Source organism: Mytilus edulis, chromosome 10 (genome assembly GCF_963676685.1).
Source record: "Mytilus edulis chromosome 10, xbMytEdul2.2, whole genome shotgun sequence".
Taxonomy (NCBI): Eukaryota; Metazoa; Mollusca; class Bivalvia; order Mytilida; family Mytilidae; genus Mytilus; species Mytilus edulis.
This window is the reverse complement of record NC_092353.1, coordinates 47,820,849-47,840,425: the sequence shown is the minus strand read 5'-3', so window position 1 is coordinate 47,840,425 and position 19,577 is coordinate 47,820,849. Positions and strand designations below refer to the sequence as shown.

General features: G+C 31.3%; 1 protein-coding gene across 1 annotated transcript in view; it reads right to left on the bottom strand.

Moving 5' to 3' along the window:
• Positions 1–2,480: 2,480 nt before the first annotated feature.
• Positions 2,481–19,577, bottom strand: part of LOC139491355 (iron-sulfur clusters transporter ABCB7, mitochondrial-like) — a 21,491-nt gene continuing 4,394 nt past the window's right edge. Inside the window, exons 4-16 of the mRNA XM_071278988.1 lie at positions 18,547–18,679; positions 17,446–17,632; positions 16,915–16,996; positions 15,819–15,907; positions 15,525–15,612; positions 10,567–10,741; positions 9,947–10,104; positions 8,777–8,940; positions 7,835–7,964; positions 6,437–6,611; positions 5,663–5,766; positions 4,083–4,624; positions 2,481–3,537 (exon numbers count right to left, since the gene is read on the bottom strand). Of these exons, the coding sequence (XP_071135089.1) occupies positions 4,337–4,624; positions 5,663–5,766; positions 6,437–6,611; positions 7,835–7,964; positions 8,777–8,940; positions 9,947–10,104; positions 10,567–10,741; positions 15,525–15,612; positions 15,819–15,907; positions 16,915–16,996; positions 17,446–17,632; positions 18,547–18,679 (1,773 nt within the window). The 3' untranslated portion in view covers positions 2,481–3,537; positions 4,083–4,336. The remainder of the gene's footprint in view (positions 3,538–4,082; positions 4,625–5,662; positions 5,767–6,436; positions 6,612–7,834; positions 7,965–8,776; positions 8,941–9,946; positions 10,105–10,566; positions 10,742–15,524; positions 15,613–15,818; positions 15,908–16,914; positions 16,997–17,445; positions 17,633–18,546; positions 18,680–19,577) is intronic.

The following is a 19,577-nucleotide window of genomic DNA, read 5'->3' as shown; positions in this document are numbered from 1 at the left end:
TTTTTGTGTTTTTGTTTAATACGTTCCTGATGTTTTAAGGCTGTGACCGGTGACGCCTTCTTTTTTAAGCTAAATTGTTGCAACAAGCTGACATTAGTGATGGTTCCCAGCTGATGAAACTTATATATATTTAATTTTCATCCACAACCAACGACAATCGAACACTTTTATAAGACGGTCCGTTGTCTAAGTAATCGATTATGAAAGATGGTAACACAACGAGAATAAGATAATTCCAGGTTTCTATTTGTATTATGGTATGAATAAAAGATCTAAGAGATATCCGCCAATGAGACCATCACCCAATGACAACTTAAGGGCTATAATTTATTGTGATAAAGGTTGGAATATATTTTTCAAACCCTGTCAATGAAATATATATCATATACAGGGACTGTCAGGGAGCTGCAGCTTTAATATGTAATTGATACAGATCATCGGGCTATGGTACATTTTGCATTCTCGTCTTTCCTTTTTGCCAATGTGCTTTGTCTATATGACTTTTTGTTTTTATCTGTTAACATATTTGTGTTTGCTAATGATTAAGATCAGAACACAATGTTGACTGCATGCTGTACTCTTATTTTTAATATTGTTACCTATTACGTCTGTTTTTTTCGTTTACACATTGTTGTCAATATAATGGAATGTTATGCGACTGTCGTACAAGTGGGAGGTTTAGCTAACCATAAAACCAAGTTCATCCAACAATTTCTACACACAATTCAAATGCTTTTGCCGAGTCAAGAAAAACAGTTGTAATCCATTCATTTGATGGGTTTGAGCTTTTGATTTTGCATTTCCTGGTGCGCTGTTTAGAATTTACCTCGGAATTTCGGTATTTTTGTTATTTCACTTTTTATATCTGGTGTCTGAAATATGAACTTACATGTGGTTTATGTTATTTAGAAGTAAATCATGCATACAATTTTGGTCATGATAAATAAGATATGACTTGCCTAATGTCATTAAACAGTTAAGGGTGCTGTATAATCATTATACCCGAATGGAAATTGGAAAACACCAAACAATACTAGTATTTTCATATAATTTTTACTGTGGATTCTTGGGATTTATTCTTTGATTCACAATTATACCAGTTGTGAACTATTATGACAGTGTTCAAGTCATAGGATGACAAAACCCTTTTCTTCTATACCTCTGCTTATGGTTTCTCGTATTGTAGAGTAAGGGGTCTTTCTCTATATTTTAATAATAGTTATAATAATCAATTCCTTATTTAAAGAGGGCAAACAGTTAGTTACAATAAACTAATCATCCTTGCGGCCCTCAAAATGTGCGACGTATGGTGACCACTGAGAGTGTATTGACATGACAAACATATATCTGGAGGAGTGAACATAGGAACCTTGTCTAGCTGTCAAATAGGAAATTTTCCAAATAAAATATACAATTATCCACGAATAACCAATGAAAAACTAAGCCCCAATATAAACTTTCCTCCTGATCACATGGTTTTGCGAACAAGCTGGTCTTATGAATGACTATTAGGAGAAATCCTAATATCTAGACATACCTTGTATGTAGAACTGTTGTTATTTAATTCAACTGGTAATTAATTATATTGATGAGAAGTATCAAGGTGACAAAGGCAAAAAAAAACTAAACAAACAGACAAACAAACAAACAAACTCATAAGTGTCAGAATAGCTAAACCTTCCTCCTGGTCACATGGTTTTGCGAGCAAGCTGGTCTGATGATTGACTAGATCTTGTTGTGCTGATATATATTAACAGTTTTCACTCCAATTCTTATGTGTCCTCTATTTAGCCATATTTGCTGTGTTGGTTAGCAGGCAGGGTAATCTTACATTTCTTTTTAACTAAAAACAGTACTGATGAGTGTGGCCAAGTTTGGTTCTAGCTGGCACAGTAGTTTCAGAGGAAAAGCTTTTTGAAAAGTTGAGGAACAACAGACAGTAAGTGATCACGAGAATAGCTCAATTGGCCTTTTTGGAAGCTTCCTTTGCTATATTTATTGATGTTCTTAAGTGTTTCAACTAATTTTTATTTACATTTTTCAGTGTTTCAATAGATATTTATTTATATCCAATAACTATTCATACTTTAACAAATACTGATCTAATAGCAGTTCAACAAGACTATGATTTTCCAGTTTTTTTCTTCTTCAGTCTTTTAATTGCTTTTTATAAACATACGACCAATATTCTAGAAGTAATTGCTGGTAGTACAAGAAGACTTGAGTTTTTCCATAGTTTTATCTTGTGTATAAAAGAAACCCCAAAAAATCATGTAAAAGTCCAAATATATATATTTACTTGCTGTAAAAAGTAAAATAACAAAAATACAGAACTCCAAGAAAACTTCTAATAGGAAAGTCCCTGAGAAAGTTGCAAAATCAAAAGTTCAAACACATCAAACAAATGGATAACAACTGTCATATCATATGTTATATGTAAGTAACTAACAATGAAGTCTTGGTCAAAACAAGAGTCAACACAGGTTTAAAATTTGATTTATTTCAACTTTTAAAAAATAAATCTCTCTAGAATGAACTGTCATCCCTAATTAACCTTAAGATTGTAAAATCAAACATATTTTGTTTGATGGAGATTTTGTGTTTCTTGTGTCAAATGGAGTCTCTGACATAAAATTACTGTTTTGTACAAAAAACAAACCAAAAACATCTAATATTCATATCACAGTCAAAATATATCATCTCACAACAAGAATTATGTTAGGTCAAATCATGAACAATCAAGATAGCATTGTACTCAAATTAAAACATGATAAATGCCATTTTTGTCACTTGATGGTTAGCCTGTATTTACAAACACAGAAATGACAAGATTTATGTGGATGGTTAATCATTCATTAAAAAATAAAGGGTTTAAAGTCACTGTATCTTAAAAATGTTAGGGTTGTAGTTTCATAATGCATTATATATGGCAGACATAATACAGAAAGAGATAGACTTACTAGTGAAAAGTAATAATAATAATAATAAAAGTAATAAATTTGTGTATTATCAAACTTAAATACTTGCCAAGATTAACCATATTGCCTTTTTAAATAATTTGTTGAATTCTTCACACTGGCACGTCCCATTTAAAAAACTAAACCACAGCAAAAATCAGAAAATTGGTGAAATGAATTATGTAATCTGTGTATGATGTATATATGATGTCAATATGTTATCCCTGCATTTTACCTTTAGTGCTGTTCCAGAATTTAAGCAGGGGGTTACTTCTTTCAGGCAAGGCAAGTGAAAGCACCCACAATTAATTAATTTGAATGTTTCCTTTCCTCCTTTTTGGCAAAAATTAAATTGTACATACTGAAACATTTAAATTCACAACTATTATATAACGATTAATATTATAATATGTTAACTAACATGAATTTCCTATAATATTTCTAACTTTGCAAAATAAAGTTGTACATACTGAAACATTTAAATTCATAATCATATTGAGATTTTTTTTATAAAATGTAGACAATTCAAACTTTTTTTTTGTAACATTTTTAAAATTGGCACTATATTACAGTGAGTTGACTGTGTTGCTCTTCACCAGTTGCTACTCATTCAAAATTTTGACCAAATTGCAATTTGTTTTATAAAATCAAATTGTTCAACTGGTCAGAAATTTGAACCAACTGCTGTAGAAAACCACAGCCAAGTCATGAAAGGGCAAGGTGATAAAATAAAACATACTTACAATCCTATAAGACTTTAACTCCACTTTAATGATGTTGTGACAAAATTAGTTTATCAGTTTGTATAGTTATATTATATTCATTTCCATGCTGAAGGGGAACTGTTTATTTTGAATTGCTATTAAATTGTCCAAACTAAGCTTTCGTATAGTTTTTCTTTCTAAAAGTATTCTATATTTATAAGAATCAGACATTATGTGAATTAAAACATTTCATATTCAGTAAAATATATATAAAAGTATATTTTATTTTATCACCTTGCACTTTCACATTTTGACTGAACAATTTGTTCAATATTCTGACCAGTTGAACAATTTGGTTTAATAAAACAAATTGCAATTTGGTCAAAATTTTGAATGAGTTGCAATTGGTGGAGAGCAACACTAACAGTCAACTCACTGTAAAAAACATTTATTTTCCTAAATAATTGAGTACATTCACACTTTCTGAATTCTAGTTATATAAAAGTTAGGGTTGCTGCCTACTTTTTGGTTAATAAATTATCTATATTTACCTGAAATCTACATAGAAATGCTTCAAATGTATGATGTATATTAAAAAAACGATCCTCTTATAAACACAAAATACTATAACAAAATTTTTAACAATTATAAATAGATTCCTAATTTACACTTTTATCATACTTTATTAATACCCTCATCTTTTTTATCTACAGGCCTATTTTCAAGTAGAATTTTCTCAGTTTCATCTGCATCTTTTTCTGTCAATAATTGATTTTGTTTTGCCCAAAGATCACAGTACAGACTATTTGGGTTGGATAAAAGTTCATAATGCGTTCCTTTCTCAGCTACACTTCCCTTTTCTAACACTAAGATCTGATCTGCATCAACTACTGTTGAAAGTCTATGTGCAATCACAATTGTGGTATGTTTTCTGGTAATCCTTCTCAATGCCATAAGAATATCCTGTAATATATAAATGTAGTGTAGAAATATATATATTACCATCATTAAGAAGTTCTTTGTTTGATGTAGTCTACCTGTACCCATGCTTTGTAGGGCTGGGTAGGTATGTAGAATTTTTTATTAACCAATAGCACAAGTATCATATATATGCATGTTTTAGACAAGAATATGACCCAAAAAATTGAAACAATGTTTGTCTTAACTATTTCAGGTAGGAAGCTTTTCAGGTGGGAACGAGTGCAACAAACAATATTTGTTTTGGGGCCTAATTTAAGAAATATGAATAAGCACACAAATAAAATTGAGAATGGAAATGGGGAATGTGTCAAAGAGACAACAACCCGACCATAGAGCAGACAACATCAGAAGGTCACCAACCGGTCTTCAATGTAGCGAGACATTCCCGCACCCGGAGGCGTCCTTCAGCTGGCCCCTAAACAAATATATACTAGTTTAGTGATAATGAACGCCATACTAATTTCCTAATTGTACACAAGAAACTAAACTTAAAAAAATACAAAACTAACACAAACATATGTTTGTACTACACAAATTGCACTGTTAAATCTGTCCAAACATACAACAATTGTGATTGCTTAGCTAGGTGTTTTGTTAAGTTTTACAGATTTTCAAATTACAGAGGTAAAAGATTGTAAAGTGGAAGGTTAAAAATCATTCTGATCCTAAATGATAATGAACACCAAGTGACATAACAAATACAGGTAAATTTTAGTTTCTTGTGTACAATTTGGAAATTAGTATGGCGTTCATTATCACTGGACTAGTATATATTTGTTTAGGGGCCAGCTGAAGGACGCCTCCGGGTGCGGGAATTTCTCGCTACATTGAAAACTTGTTGGTGACCCTCTGCTGTTGTTTTTTATTTGGTCGGGTTGTTGTCTCTTTGACACATTCCCCATTTCCATTCTCAATTGTAAACATAATATTTCTATGTAGCAACATTCTGGATGCTATCACAAATTGGTTGATTGTTATGGAGTATCTGTTTCATAGAAATATCCTGAAATATATTTGTACCTGCTCAGTAATGGTGTCCAAGGATGATGTTGCCTCATCATATACAATGATAGGGGGATTCTTTAATATCGCTCTAGCGATAGCTACTCTCTGCTTCTCACCACCTAAACATATTTTTATAGAGATTACGATTATAACACAATGTTGCCTGCTTTACCCCTTTTTTTGACATTATAACCTACTGTTTCTTTGTTTTGTTAATGCATTGTTGTCAATATATTGGAATTATTAAGACTGTCATACATAGTGAGAGGTTTAGCTAGCTATTAAACCAGGTTCAATCCACAACTTTTCTACATAAGAAAATGCCTGTACCAAGTCAGAAATATGACAGTTGTTGTCTATTCTTTTGAGTTTTTGTGTTTGCCATTTGATTAGAAACTTTCTGTTTTGAAATTTCCTCGGAGTTCAGTATTTTTGTGATTTTACTTTTTTTGTTACATATCTTACATTAAACAGTTTTTCATAAGGGCTATTCCAGCAAAAAAATGTATGGGGGGGGGGGGGGGGGTTGGAAGGCACATTATATTAATAATACATGGGTGATGGGTATCAGAGCAACTTCACACACTATAATGCACTATAATTCTCAATTACAATTGTCTGGGGGGCGGTTGCTGACAAAAACTGCCTTCCAACCCCTCCATACATTTTTTTCTGGAATAGCCCTAAAATAAACTGTAATTTTGATTTAATAAAAAATTTTAACAATACATCATGATACATGCTAGATATAAAATCAAATAATGCATATTCAATGAAACTAATGATTACCAGATAATATCAATCCCCTCTCTCCTACTAAGGTTTCATACTGATTTGGAAATCGGTTCATGATGGAATCATGGAGTTTGGCAACTCTAGCAGCTTCATACACTTCTTCGGCAGTTTTCTCTAAGTCCCCATACTGAATATTACTGAATACAGTATCATGGAATAAAATGCAGTCCTAAAATACATAATCACATTTATAAATCTAACCATTTAAAGGCCACAAATTTTGCAGTGGTAAAAAAGCCATTTCTCTCCTAAGAATAAAAAAGAAATTCTGTGGTTTCATTGGTCAAAATTAAATTATGACGTAAAATTTTCTTGTTTTTCTCTAAATTTCTCCTTGTCAGTCACGATAAAAGTTCATGATGCCTTATGACGTTACATAAAAAGAACACATATATTTGCATATCATTGGAAAAGACAGACTAACTGTGTCTAAATTTCATTAGAAAAACAGATTCTACCTCAAATTTCATGCACTACAAGTTTAAAATATGAAAATCAAACTGTAAAGTGGAGAAAAAAAATCTCTAATGCCTTTTATTGTATATCTTAACGCTTCATAATTAGTTGGTCAATTGATGATATATTCAAAGATACCTCGCTATCAAATGACCAGAGGACAAATCAAAGACTGTTAAGTAAATACAATTTTTATTTTTAATTGACTGATCAAAATTATCTTTTTTTTTTTTTTTTTAACGTAATAATATCTTTATTGCATATTTGCTGTAACAATTTACTAAGTTTACAGCTTGTAACTTAGTATCCCTCATGTTAGTTTACCTAATAGTTTAGGGAAGCACTATTTGGTAAGATATAACTTATTCATAATATTAGTATCTATAGTATAATTAATTTCACAATTATATAAAATAAATATGTGAATACACATACAGATCTTTGTTAAAAATTTCTTTCCTTTTTTTATACATAACTTTTCCGGAATCTTTTCTGTTGTCGATTTGATCAAACGATCCATGTTCCATTGAAAGACATTGGGCATAGTGTTGGTTCAGCAAACATGTGCGTTATCGCATTATCGATTGTGTCTAAATATTCTTATATAAACAGGATTTATCTTATTTTATAAAATTTGGTAAGTATACAATTTTTGTTTAAGTTTCTACTGATCTATTGTATGTCGTCGTGTATATGTATTACACAAGTTAAATCATTCATTTTAGTGTGCACAATTCACAATTTGTCTACACTATGAATAAATTATTAAATAATCGTGATTACACATGTTTATTTTTTTTTCTTTCTCATAATGTTTTATGAATAAAACAAAAATATGTACCATGTCTTATCTTTGAATAATAAAATTTTAGGAAAAACTTTTTCAAAGACTACATCTTATAAAACTATACCATTAATTGCAATAAGCATCAATACCTGAGGTACTACACCAATAGCTTTACGTAGACTATGTAAATCCACCGCATCAATGGACTGGTTGTTGATATGTATAGATCCTTGCTGTGGATCAAAGAAACGAAACAGCAAACGAACGATGGTGGATTTCCTGAAAAAAGTAGGATTTATCAATCATAAAACTATATTTAAAACTGAAATAACAATGTCTTTAGTTGACTCTGCACTTGTATTTAAGGAATATAATCAGAGGAAATAATGATATTTGTATGAGCATGAGTCTCCTCTGTTAACATTATATTTTTTCTAAATATCTAAGATTCTGTTGTCAAATTAGTATAAATGTTGTTTCGTTTTATCTTCAGATTTATAAATTGTTATTTACTTTATCCCTAGTGTTGGGACCTCAATGGCCGAGTGGTCAAAATAGTTGAACTACTATCACTTCCCTGTCAACACTGAGGTTGTGAATTCGAATCCTTGATAGGGTTGGTGCACACCATTCCAATCTTAAATGTCTAGTATTGTCAGTTTTCCTACCTAAAATAAGTGATTCTGTCTAGGGACTCAGGCTTCCTCCACACGCAAAAATGACCACCATGAAATTGCACAACAGTGTTGAAAGTGGCGTTAAACCCTAATCAATAATATTTCCAGTGTTAACAAATCCACAAAAATTGGTATCACAAGAATAATAACAAATCCCAGTATACTTTTAATTTATTTATTTTCGTGGCTACCACTTTTCATGGATTATGGAAAACGTACATGTTTGTGGATATTTGATATCGTGGTTTTGACAAATTTTGCACACAAGCTTTTAGAGAATTTATTATTCATTGAATATCTAATTTCGTAATTCATTTGTACCCACAAAATCAAGGAAAATTAGTATCCAATGAATAATAATGAATCCACAGTAATACATTAATATAAATCAATTATTATTGAACTCTACCTTACCCAGATCCACTTCCTCCAACTATGGCGACTTTCTTCCCTGAGGGTACATCAAAAGATAAACCATTCAAAATGTTTTGTCCTGGCAGATACTCAAAATGTACATCTTTAAAACTAATGGCAGATTCTGATGGTGTTGCTAATAAGACAGGAGCATTTAATTTATTCTGTAAAAATTTAAAACATGTAATCAATATCAGGCATCTGAAATGCTTTTCTTGATTTACCATCATCATGAAATCTCAAAGCTAAATATTTGAAAATCAATAATGTGTAAGATTTGAAACAGTTGAAGAGCTAAATGACCGAAAAGAAGGAAGTATTACATAGCCAAATTCATTTTGGATCATCTTAGATCAACTTTGCTCGAGTTAGTTGAAACCTTAGTTTCTTAATTACTTCAAGTTTCTCAGGGCCACGTTTGTTATAAATTTAGTCAGAATAAAAGTACTGACTAAATTAATAAATATGATATATATATGTAAACAATTTTCATACCCCTTACTAATTTTTTTTTTAATTGCTGTAAGAATAATAATCAAGCATTATAAAAGCACACAGCTCAAATATAAAGAAATATGTGATACTGAATTGAAAAGGGCATATATATATATATATATATATATATAGGACCTGTTGTTTAAATTTCATTTCCTTTTTGTTAAAAAAAAAGAAGGAAAAACTCAATTGGCAAAGAAAAAAATTGCAAAAAAGTGGAATTCACATCTACTAAGACAGTTGACGGCTTCATATGGAAATTGGGAGGGAGGGGAAAATACAACAGGGAAACAAGAGAAAACTAAAATTGGTAAATGAATTATAAAAAGAGGGGTCAAGAAAATTGAAATGTTGGAATGCTGAAAAGATTGGATGGGAGAAAGATATCACATTGTCAAGTGTTCAAAATAGAAAGGTGTACTGTAGATTCATTGTCATTCGCAGGATACAATTTTTGTGGATTTTGTGGGTAAAGGTGAACAATGAATACAAATGATCAACAAGTACAAATTTTTTATATGGTTGCATGAAGACTGTTGTAAAAACACAAAATCAACTAAAACACGTTTTTACCTAATTCACAAAAATTTGTTACCTAAGAAAATTAATGAATCTTCAGTTATTTATATCCATACACCATTACATATCATCATTATCAATACATACTCTACTTACTTTAATTTTTGGCTGTATCTCCATCAATGCAAACATATTGTCCATATCTACAAATCCTTGATTAAGATCTCTATATGTTGAGCCTAGAAAGTTTAGTGGTACAGTTAACTGTATAAGCAGGCCATTAACCATCACTAAATCTCCTATAGTCATAGTACCTGTTAATTAAAAGAAAATAAAATCAGTTTTTGTTAAATATCAAAGATTTAAATTTTTGAAATAAATTTTTTTTGAGAAAGTATCAGAAATGTTGACATATATGCTGAATATGATTTGAAAATACAATTGTGAGTTGTATATAATAAATGTGTTCACCCAACTAATGACATTTTTTTCTTCTCCTACTATTATTCTTTACCAAATCCACATAGAAATGCCTACTGTAAACTCCTTTAATTTGGTGGGCATGTACATTTTTTTGGATTGAGAAAAAATTGCATATATTTATGGATATTTCATATCGTGGTTTTTCCAAACTGCATGTACATGACTATAGATAATTGGGATTGGTTGAAAATCAAATTTCATGGTTTACTAATACCTCAAACATCCTCAAATATTTTTATCCTATTAATCATTTATCTACAGTTTCTGAATTTTGTATTATAATGACGACTTACCAGCAAGAATTTGTTGAGCTGCCATCACCATTACAATTGATGATCCTACACTGAAAATGGCATTCTGTCCAAAATTTAACAACGATAATGTTTTAGTTATCTGTAGTGATGCCTTTTCAAATCGTTCAAGAGTCTCTTCATGCTTCTTGGCTTCAAATTTTTCATTGGTAAAATACTGAAATAAAAAAATCAATATAAAACATACTGGTTGACAATATTAATGAAATCCAAATCAAAGAACAGTTTTAAATTAAACGATTTTGTCAACGTAAAAAATATTTGTACATCAAGAATGCGTCCATAGTACATGGATGTCCCACTCGCACTATCATTTTCTATGTTCAGTGGACTAAGAAATTGGGGCCAAAACTATAAATTGACATCAAAATTTGAAAGATCATGTCATAGGGAACATGTGTACTAAGTCTCAAGTTGATTGGACTTCAACTTCATCAAAAACTACCATGACCAAAAATTGTAGTAGGACAGAGGGACAGATGAACAGATAACCAGAAAGATGTACAGACGGGAAAACATAATGCCCCTCTACTATAGTAGGTGGGGCATAACAAATTCAAGACACACACTGAAATGAATTGACTGTTTCATGTGTTTTCTGACCATTGATTTTAAGTCGAAAGTCTTATATATATATAAAGATTTAACTATAAGTATCTATTAAACTTAACATTTGTAAAAATCCATGACAATGAGGTCATGGTCAGATAAATCCTGTACACCTTATAATTATTCCATACACAAAATATAGTTGACCTATGTTCTGTTGCACTGTGTCCAAGGATTAGGTTTAACAAAGCAAAATTATGTATGTATGTGCCTGTCTCAAGTCAGGAGCCTGTAATTCAGTGGTTGTTGATTGTTGCTATGTTACACATTTGTATTTCTATCATTATATTGTACATAAATTTGGCCATTAGCTTTCTCATTTTTACGTTGATCCTTTTTGGGACCTTTACAGCTGAAATTATTTGCGGTATGATTGGCTTTGCTCATTGCTGATGGCCATATGGTGACCTATAGTTGTTAACTTCTGTGTCATTTGGTCTCTTGTGAAGAGTTGTCGCATTGACACTCATACCACATCTACTTTTTTGTACTGTTTGGTTTCTAATGAAATGATTTTTACCAGTTACTGTAAACCAACTTATTTTCGCGAGCAATTTATTTTCAGGATTAGAAAAATAACGTGAAAATAAAGCGTCGCAAATATGTAAGATAGGATCTTTACACCAATTGAATTAGAAAATCATGAAATTAAAAATAGCCGTGAAGTGGACTAGAAAGGGTCAAACGAACAAAAGTATCTGTAACAAGAAAAAAAATACTTGTACATCAAGAATGCGTCCAAAGTACACGGATGCCCCACTCGCACTATCATTTTCCAAGTTCAATGGACCGTGAAAATTGGTAAAAAATATAAGGCATTAAAAAACCCCAAAAATTAACCTGAAACTCGCCATTCATTTTCTATGTTCAGTGGACCGTGAAATTTTAATTTGGCTTTAAAATTAGGAAGATCATATCATAAGTAACATGTGTACTATTTTTCAAGTTGATTGGACTTCAGCTTCATCAAAAACTACCTTGACCAAAAACTTTAACCTGAAGCGGGACAGACGGACGGACGGACGAACGAACAAACGAACAGACGCACATACCAGAAAACATAATGCCCCTCTACTATCGTAGGTAAGGCATAAAAATAAATTGGTTTACAGTACATGTATTATGATGTTAACATACCTTAACTGCGGTATAATTTACCAAGAAATCGTTAGCTATATTACAGTACATGTATTATGATGTTAACATACCTTAACTGTGGTATAATTTACCAAGGAATCGTTAGCTATATTACAGTACATGTATTATGATGTTAACCTACCTTTACTGTGGTATAATTCACCAAGGAATCGTTAGCTATATTACAGTACATGTATTATGATGTTAACATACCTTAACTGTGGTATAATTTACCAAGGAATCGTTAGCTATATTACAGTACATGTATTATGATGTTAACATACCTTAACTGTGGTATAATTTACAAAGGAATCATTAGCTATATTACACTACATGTATTATGATGTTAACCTACCTTTACTGTGGTATAATTTACCAAGGAATTGTTAGCTATATTACAGTACATGTATTATGATGTTAACCTACCTTAACTGTGGTATAATTCACCAAGGAATCGTTAGCTATATTACAGTACATGTATTATGATGTTAACCTACCTTAACTGTGGTATAATTTACCAAGGAATCGTTAGCTATATTACAGTACATGTATTATGATGTTAACCTACCTTTACTGTGGTATAATTCACCAAGGAATCGTTAGCTATATTACAGTACATGTATTATGATGTTAACATACCTTAACTGTGGTATAATTTACCAAGGAATCGTTAGCTATATTACAGTACATGTATTATGATGTTAACATACCTTAACTGTGGTATAATTTACCAAGGAATCATTAGCTATATTACACTACATGTATTATGATGTTAACCTACCTTTACTGTGGTATAATTTACCAAGGAATCGTTAGCTATATTACAGTACATGTATTATGATGTTAACCTACCTTAACTGTGGTATAATTCACCAAGGAATCGTTAGCTATATTACAGTACATGTATTATGATGTTAACCTACCTTAACTGTGGTATAATTCACCAAGGAATCGTTAGCTATATTACAGTACATGTATTATGATGTTAACATACCTTAACTGTGGTATAATTTACCAAGGAATCGTTAGCTATATTACAGTACATGTATTATGATGTTAACCTACCTTTACTGTGGTATAATTCACCAAGGAATAGTTAGCTATATTACAGTACATGTATTATGATGTTAACCTACCTTAACTGTGGTATAATTCACCAAGGAATCGTTAGCTATATTACAGTACATGTATTATGATGTTAACCTACCTTTACTGTGGTATAATTCACCAAGGAATCGTTAGCTATATTACAGTACATGTATTATGATGTTAACATACCTTAACTGTGGTATAATTCACCAAGGAATCGTTAGCTATATTACAGTACATGTATTATGATGTTAACCTACCTTTACTGTGGTATAATTCACCAAGGAATCGTTAGCTATATTACAGTACATGTATTATGATGTTAACCTACCTTTACTGTGGTATAATTCACCAAGGAATCGTTAGCTATATTACAGTACATGTATTATGATGTTAACCTACCTTAACTGTGGTATAATTCACCAAGGAATCGTTAGCTATATTACAGTACATGTATTATGATGTTAACCAACCTTTACTGTGGTATAATTCACCAAGGAATCGTTAGCTATATTACAGTACATGTATTATGATGTTAACATACCTTAACTGTGGTATAATTTACCAAGGAATCGTTAGCTATATTACAGTACATGTATTATGATGTTAACATACCTTAACTGTGGTATAATTTACAAAGGAATCATTAGCTATATTACACTACATGTATTATGATATTAACCTACCTTTACTGTGGTATAATTTACCAAGGAATCGTTAGCTATATTACAGTACATGTATTATGATGTTAACCTACCTTAACTGTGGTATAATTCACCAAGGAATCGTTAGCTATATTACAGTACATGTATTATGATGTTAACCTACCTTTACTGTGGTATAATTCACCAAGGAATCGTTAGCTATATTACAGTACATGTATTATGATGTTAACATACCTTAACTGTGGTATAATTTACCAAGGAATCGTTAGCTATATTACAGTACATGTATTATGATGTTAACATACCTTAACTGTGGTATAATTTACCAAGGAATCGTTAGCTATATTACACTACATGTATTATGATGTTAACCTACCTTTACTGTGGTATAATTTACCAAGGAATTGTTAGCTATATTACAGTACATGTATTATGATGTTAACCTACCTTAACTGTGGTATAATTCACCAAGGAATCGTTAGCTATATTACAGTACATGTATTATGATGTTAACCTACCTTTACTGTGGTATAATTTACCAAGGAATCGTTAGCTATATTACAGTACATGTATTATGATGTTAACCTACCTTAACTGTGGTATAATTTACCAAGGAATCGTTAGCTATATTACAGTACATGTATTATGATGTTAACCTACCTTAACTGTGGTATAATTTACCAAGGAATCGTTAGCTATATTACAGTACATGTATTATGATGTTAACCTACCCTAACTGTGGTATAATTCACCAAGGAATAGTTAGCTATATTACAGTACATGTATTATGATGTTAACCTACCTTAACTGTGGTATAATTCACCAAGGAATCGTTAGCTATATTACAGTACATGTATTATGATGTTAACCTACCTTTACTGTGGTATAATTCACCAAGGAATCGTTAGCTATATTACAGTACATGTATTATGATGTTAACATACCTTAACTGTGGTATAATTTACCAAGGAATCGTTAGCTATATTACAGTACATGTATTATGATGTTAACCTACCTTAACTGTGGTATAATTCAACAAGGAATCGTTAGCTATATTACAGTACATGTATTACGATGTTAACCTACCTTTACTGTGGTATAATTCACCAAGGAATCGTTAGCTATATTACCGGCATGTATTATGATGTTAACCTACCTTAACTGTGGTATAATTCACCAAGGAATCGTTAGCTATATTACAGTACATGTATTATGATGTTAACCTACCTTAACTGTGGTATAATTCAACAAGGAATCGTTAGCTATATTACAGTACATGTATTACGATGTTAACCTACCTTTACTGTGGTATAATTTACCAAGGAATCGTTAGCTATATTACAGTACATGTATTATGATGTTAACCTACCTTTACTGTGGTATAATTTACCAAGGAATCGTTAGCTATATTACAGTACATGTATTATGATGTTAACATACCTTAACTGTGGTATAATTCACCAAGGAATCGTTAGCTATATTACCCGCATCTTGGTCAGCTTTGTTTTTCTGTTTTCTAAATTTTGTTCTAAAATATATAATATCCAGATGAATATAATAATTTTATAGTAAAATGCAAATGCGGAAATCAAAATATGTTATAGAAATAAGAAGATGTGGTATGATTGTCAATGAGAAATCCCTCAACTATGTCATAATGTGTGAATTGTTTTTTTTTTTTAAATTTTCATACAATAAATGCGTTGAACAGATTTATTTTGTAGGTGACTTTACCTATATTCTGTCATTCTAAAGGTAAACACTATATAACAACCCACACAACCAAGCGTTACTGCAACAAATCCACCTCCAAACTTATAGCCCTAATAAAGAGAAAAATACTTCTGTTAAAAAGTCATTTGCTAATGTGAAAATTTGTACAAAATTCAAAGTATTGCAATTTTTTTAAAAATCGTTTGTAAATATTTTCAAGTATAGTTATTCTATCAAATGGCAAAATAAGAAGCTTAATGCAGCAAAGAAACAATTATGCTACGATATCATTGTAATGTGATCACACTTTTTGGAAATAGTAATAAAATAAGCCCACATGCTTTTAAATGAAAATGATTGTGAAAAATGCAGATATCTTTTGGTAAATCTTTGTACTATAAAATGATGCATTCAGATCCATATATCTGCTAAATGCATTTATATGTTAATCTTGGTAATAAATTTCAAGTACATCATTATATAAAATTGGAATGAAAATGGGGAATATGCCAAAGAGACAACAACTCAATGTCTCTTAAACTGATTAAATGAGTAAAGATAATTTTGAAGAAAAAAAGAATCTCTACATCGAATGAATAGTCTTCACATTTTACATCCTACAAATCAGTGCTATAGACTAGAAACAAGAAGTTTCAATAGTACATTGATGTTCCACTAGCACTATCATTTTCTATGTTCAGTGAATCATGAAATTGGGGTCAAAAATCTAATTTGGCATTAAAATTAGAAAGAACATTTCATAGGGAACTTGTGTACTAACTATTAAGTTTTAATATGATTGGATTTCAACTTCATCAAAAACTACATTGACCAAAAACTTTAGCCTGAAATGGGACAGACGGACAAACTGACTTACGGATGCACAGACCGAAAAAAAACAAACATCATGCCCCTAGGTGGAGCATAAAAAAAAGCAACTAGCTGATTTAGTTTGTTAAATAATTTCCACTAAATGCATGCTTTAAATTTTGACTTAGTTTTATAAATTAAGGATGACAATGGGTCACAGGTCATGGCTGCAGCTAAAATAGACCTGTTCAGGACAGGATTACATATAAATTTGTAGTATATATCTAAGTGTTATGAATACACATACCAGGATACCTGTCACTAAGCCAACCTCCAAGAACGTTGGGAAAATTCTAAACACAACTCCTTTGAGTACAGGTTCTATGGCCCTGTAAAAAATCAAACAAACTGGTATTAAGTATTTATCCTACTGATTTGACGAAGCTAGATTCAAACTTCAGAATATGAAAATCGGCAGGTTATTCTCTCCTCACTGCATTCAAAACAACACCCAGAAAAAAATGCAAAAAGATTGACAAAGTTGTTATTCACTTTTCTCATACAAAAATAAAGCTTGTCTTAATATTGTGCAATAAATAACTTGACAGAAGTGGAACGAGAACATAAAACGTTCTATCCTTTTTAAAATCTGATCATCCTTGCCTTGAACCAGGATCAATAGCTTTATATACTTCTCCTTTGATTTTTGAAATCTTATCCTTCTTACATAGAACCATAGTTCTCCTTTCATTTTTATATTTTGATCACTCCTACCTAGAGCCACAATCAATAGCATTAATTATTTTTCCTTTTATTTTTGAAATCTGATCATTCTAACCTTGAGCCACGATCAATAGCTTTAGTTAATTCTCCTTTCTTTTTTGAAAGATGGTAAGACAGGTCTAAAGAGTGAAGATGAACAAAAATATTTTGTGCTATCCGTCTTATTGTGTTTTCTGCTACTTCAGCAAAAGCAAAGTCCTGCATTTCCTTCATAAATGATGCTGTCAGTCTCACAAGGCCATCTGTAATGTAAATTATCATAGTTGTAGTTTTTAAAACCATATACCTCATTGATTCATTTATTAACAGTACATATATAATTTGTCTAAATAACAGCCCAACAATATTAGATGGAATTCAAACTCATGCTACTGAGATATTGTGGCACCAAATCGTCTTGCACTATGCTCGACCCCCTAGACCACTCGACCAACTAGGCTATATACTAATAAAGCTTTCATTGGTTAGGTATTGCCTTTCTCATCAGTTTTAATCTAGCATCTTAACACAGTACATGATATATACCGTAAAGCATGAAGATGGAATTTTTACAGATCAACTGAATTATCTGTCGTAAAAGATCTTACAAATTGATGTAGGATGCAGTCACAGAAATATAGATCAATCTTTTCTCTACATTTATCGAATTGATGAACAATAAAAAAATGTCTGTGGGCCCCGCTGAGAATATTGTGTGGTAAATAATATGTATCTTTACCATTGAACATGGGGTTGTCAACTGAAACCAATATTTTTGACATTGACCTTTGACCTAGGTAAATGTACATTAATTATGACACACCCTCTGGTGTTGGTTTATATACATGACAAGTATGAACTTTGAATTAATAACGGTTCTCAAGATGAAGAGCGGACATGATCTTTACAATAGGACATGGTGTTGTCAACTGAAACCAAAGTTTTTGAGTTTGACCCTTGACCTTGCAAGTTGTACATTAATACATGTAATAGATGAAGGCTGGTTCATTTTGACTTTTTCAACTAAATTTGTATATATCTTGTTGTGCAATACAAATTGTGTTTCAAATTGCACAACTGAAGACAAATGGAAGACGTGAAAAAATCTGTAGAAGAATTGCTCGTCAAAATAAAATTGATAAAATAAACCTCTGACCATAGTACTAGTAATACTTACAACTAATTAACAGAGCTGTTGACAAACTTAGAATAGCAGTTGGTGTGTCATTTAAATTCAGTGTATCTCCAGATGCCTCATTCAAATTATCAACAGCCCATTTAAATATAAAGGGCACCATAACACTGACAACCTGAAAAAAATCACCACTTAATTTAAATATATTTCATAATATGTTTTTAAACACTGAACAGTAACATGTATATTTAAAAGATTATGGTAAAAAACCTAGAGGCTCTAAAGAGCCTGTGTCTCTCACCTTGGTCTATGTGCATATTAAGCAAGTACACTGAAGGATTCATGACAAAATTGTGTTTTGGTGTTGGTGATGCATTTGTAGATCTTACTTTACTGAGCAATCTTGCTGCTTACAATTATCTCTACCTATAATGAACTTGGCCCAGAAGTGACATTGGAAAATATTTTGTGAAAATTTACAAAAAATTTACAAAATTTACGAAATTTTTTAAAAATTGACTATAAAGGGCAATGACTCCTTAAGGTGTCAATTGACTACTTTGGTCATACTGACTTATTTGTCACTCTTACTTTCCTTTACATATTGCTGTTCATAGATTTCTATTAACTTAAACTAAAGTTATAGTGCGAAAACCAAGAAAATGCTTATTTGGGCCCTTTTTGGCCCCTAATTCCTAAAATGTTGGGACCAAAACTCCCAAAATCAATACCAACCTTCCTTTTGTGGTCATAAACCTTGTTTTAAAATTTCATAGATTTCCATTCACTTTTACTAAAGTTAGAGTGCGAAAACTAAAAGTATTCGGACGACGACGACGACGCCAACGTGATAGCAATATACGACGAAAAAAATTTCAAATTTTGCGGTCGTATAAAAACAGCAAAATTTCCTTAAAATTACCAATTCAGGACAGTAACCTAACAACGGGTTGTCCGATCCATGTGAAAACATCAGGGCAGATAGATCTTGACCTGATAAACAATTAAACCCTGTCAGATTTTCTCTTAATGCTTCGGTTTTTGAGTTATAAGCCAAAAACTGCATTTTACCC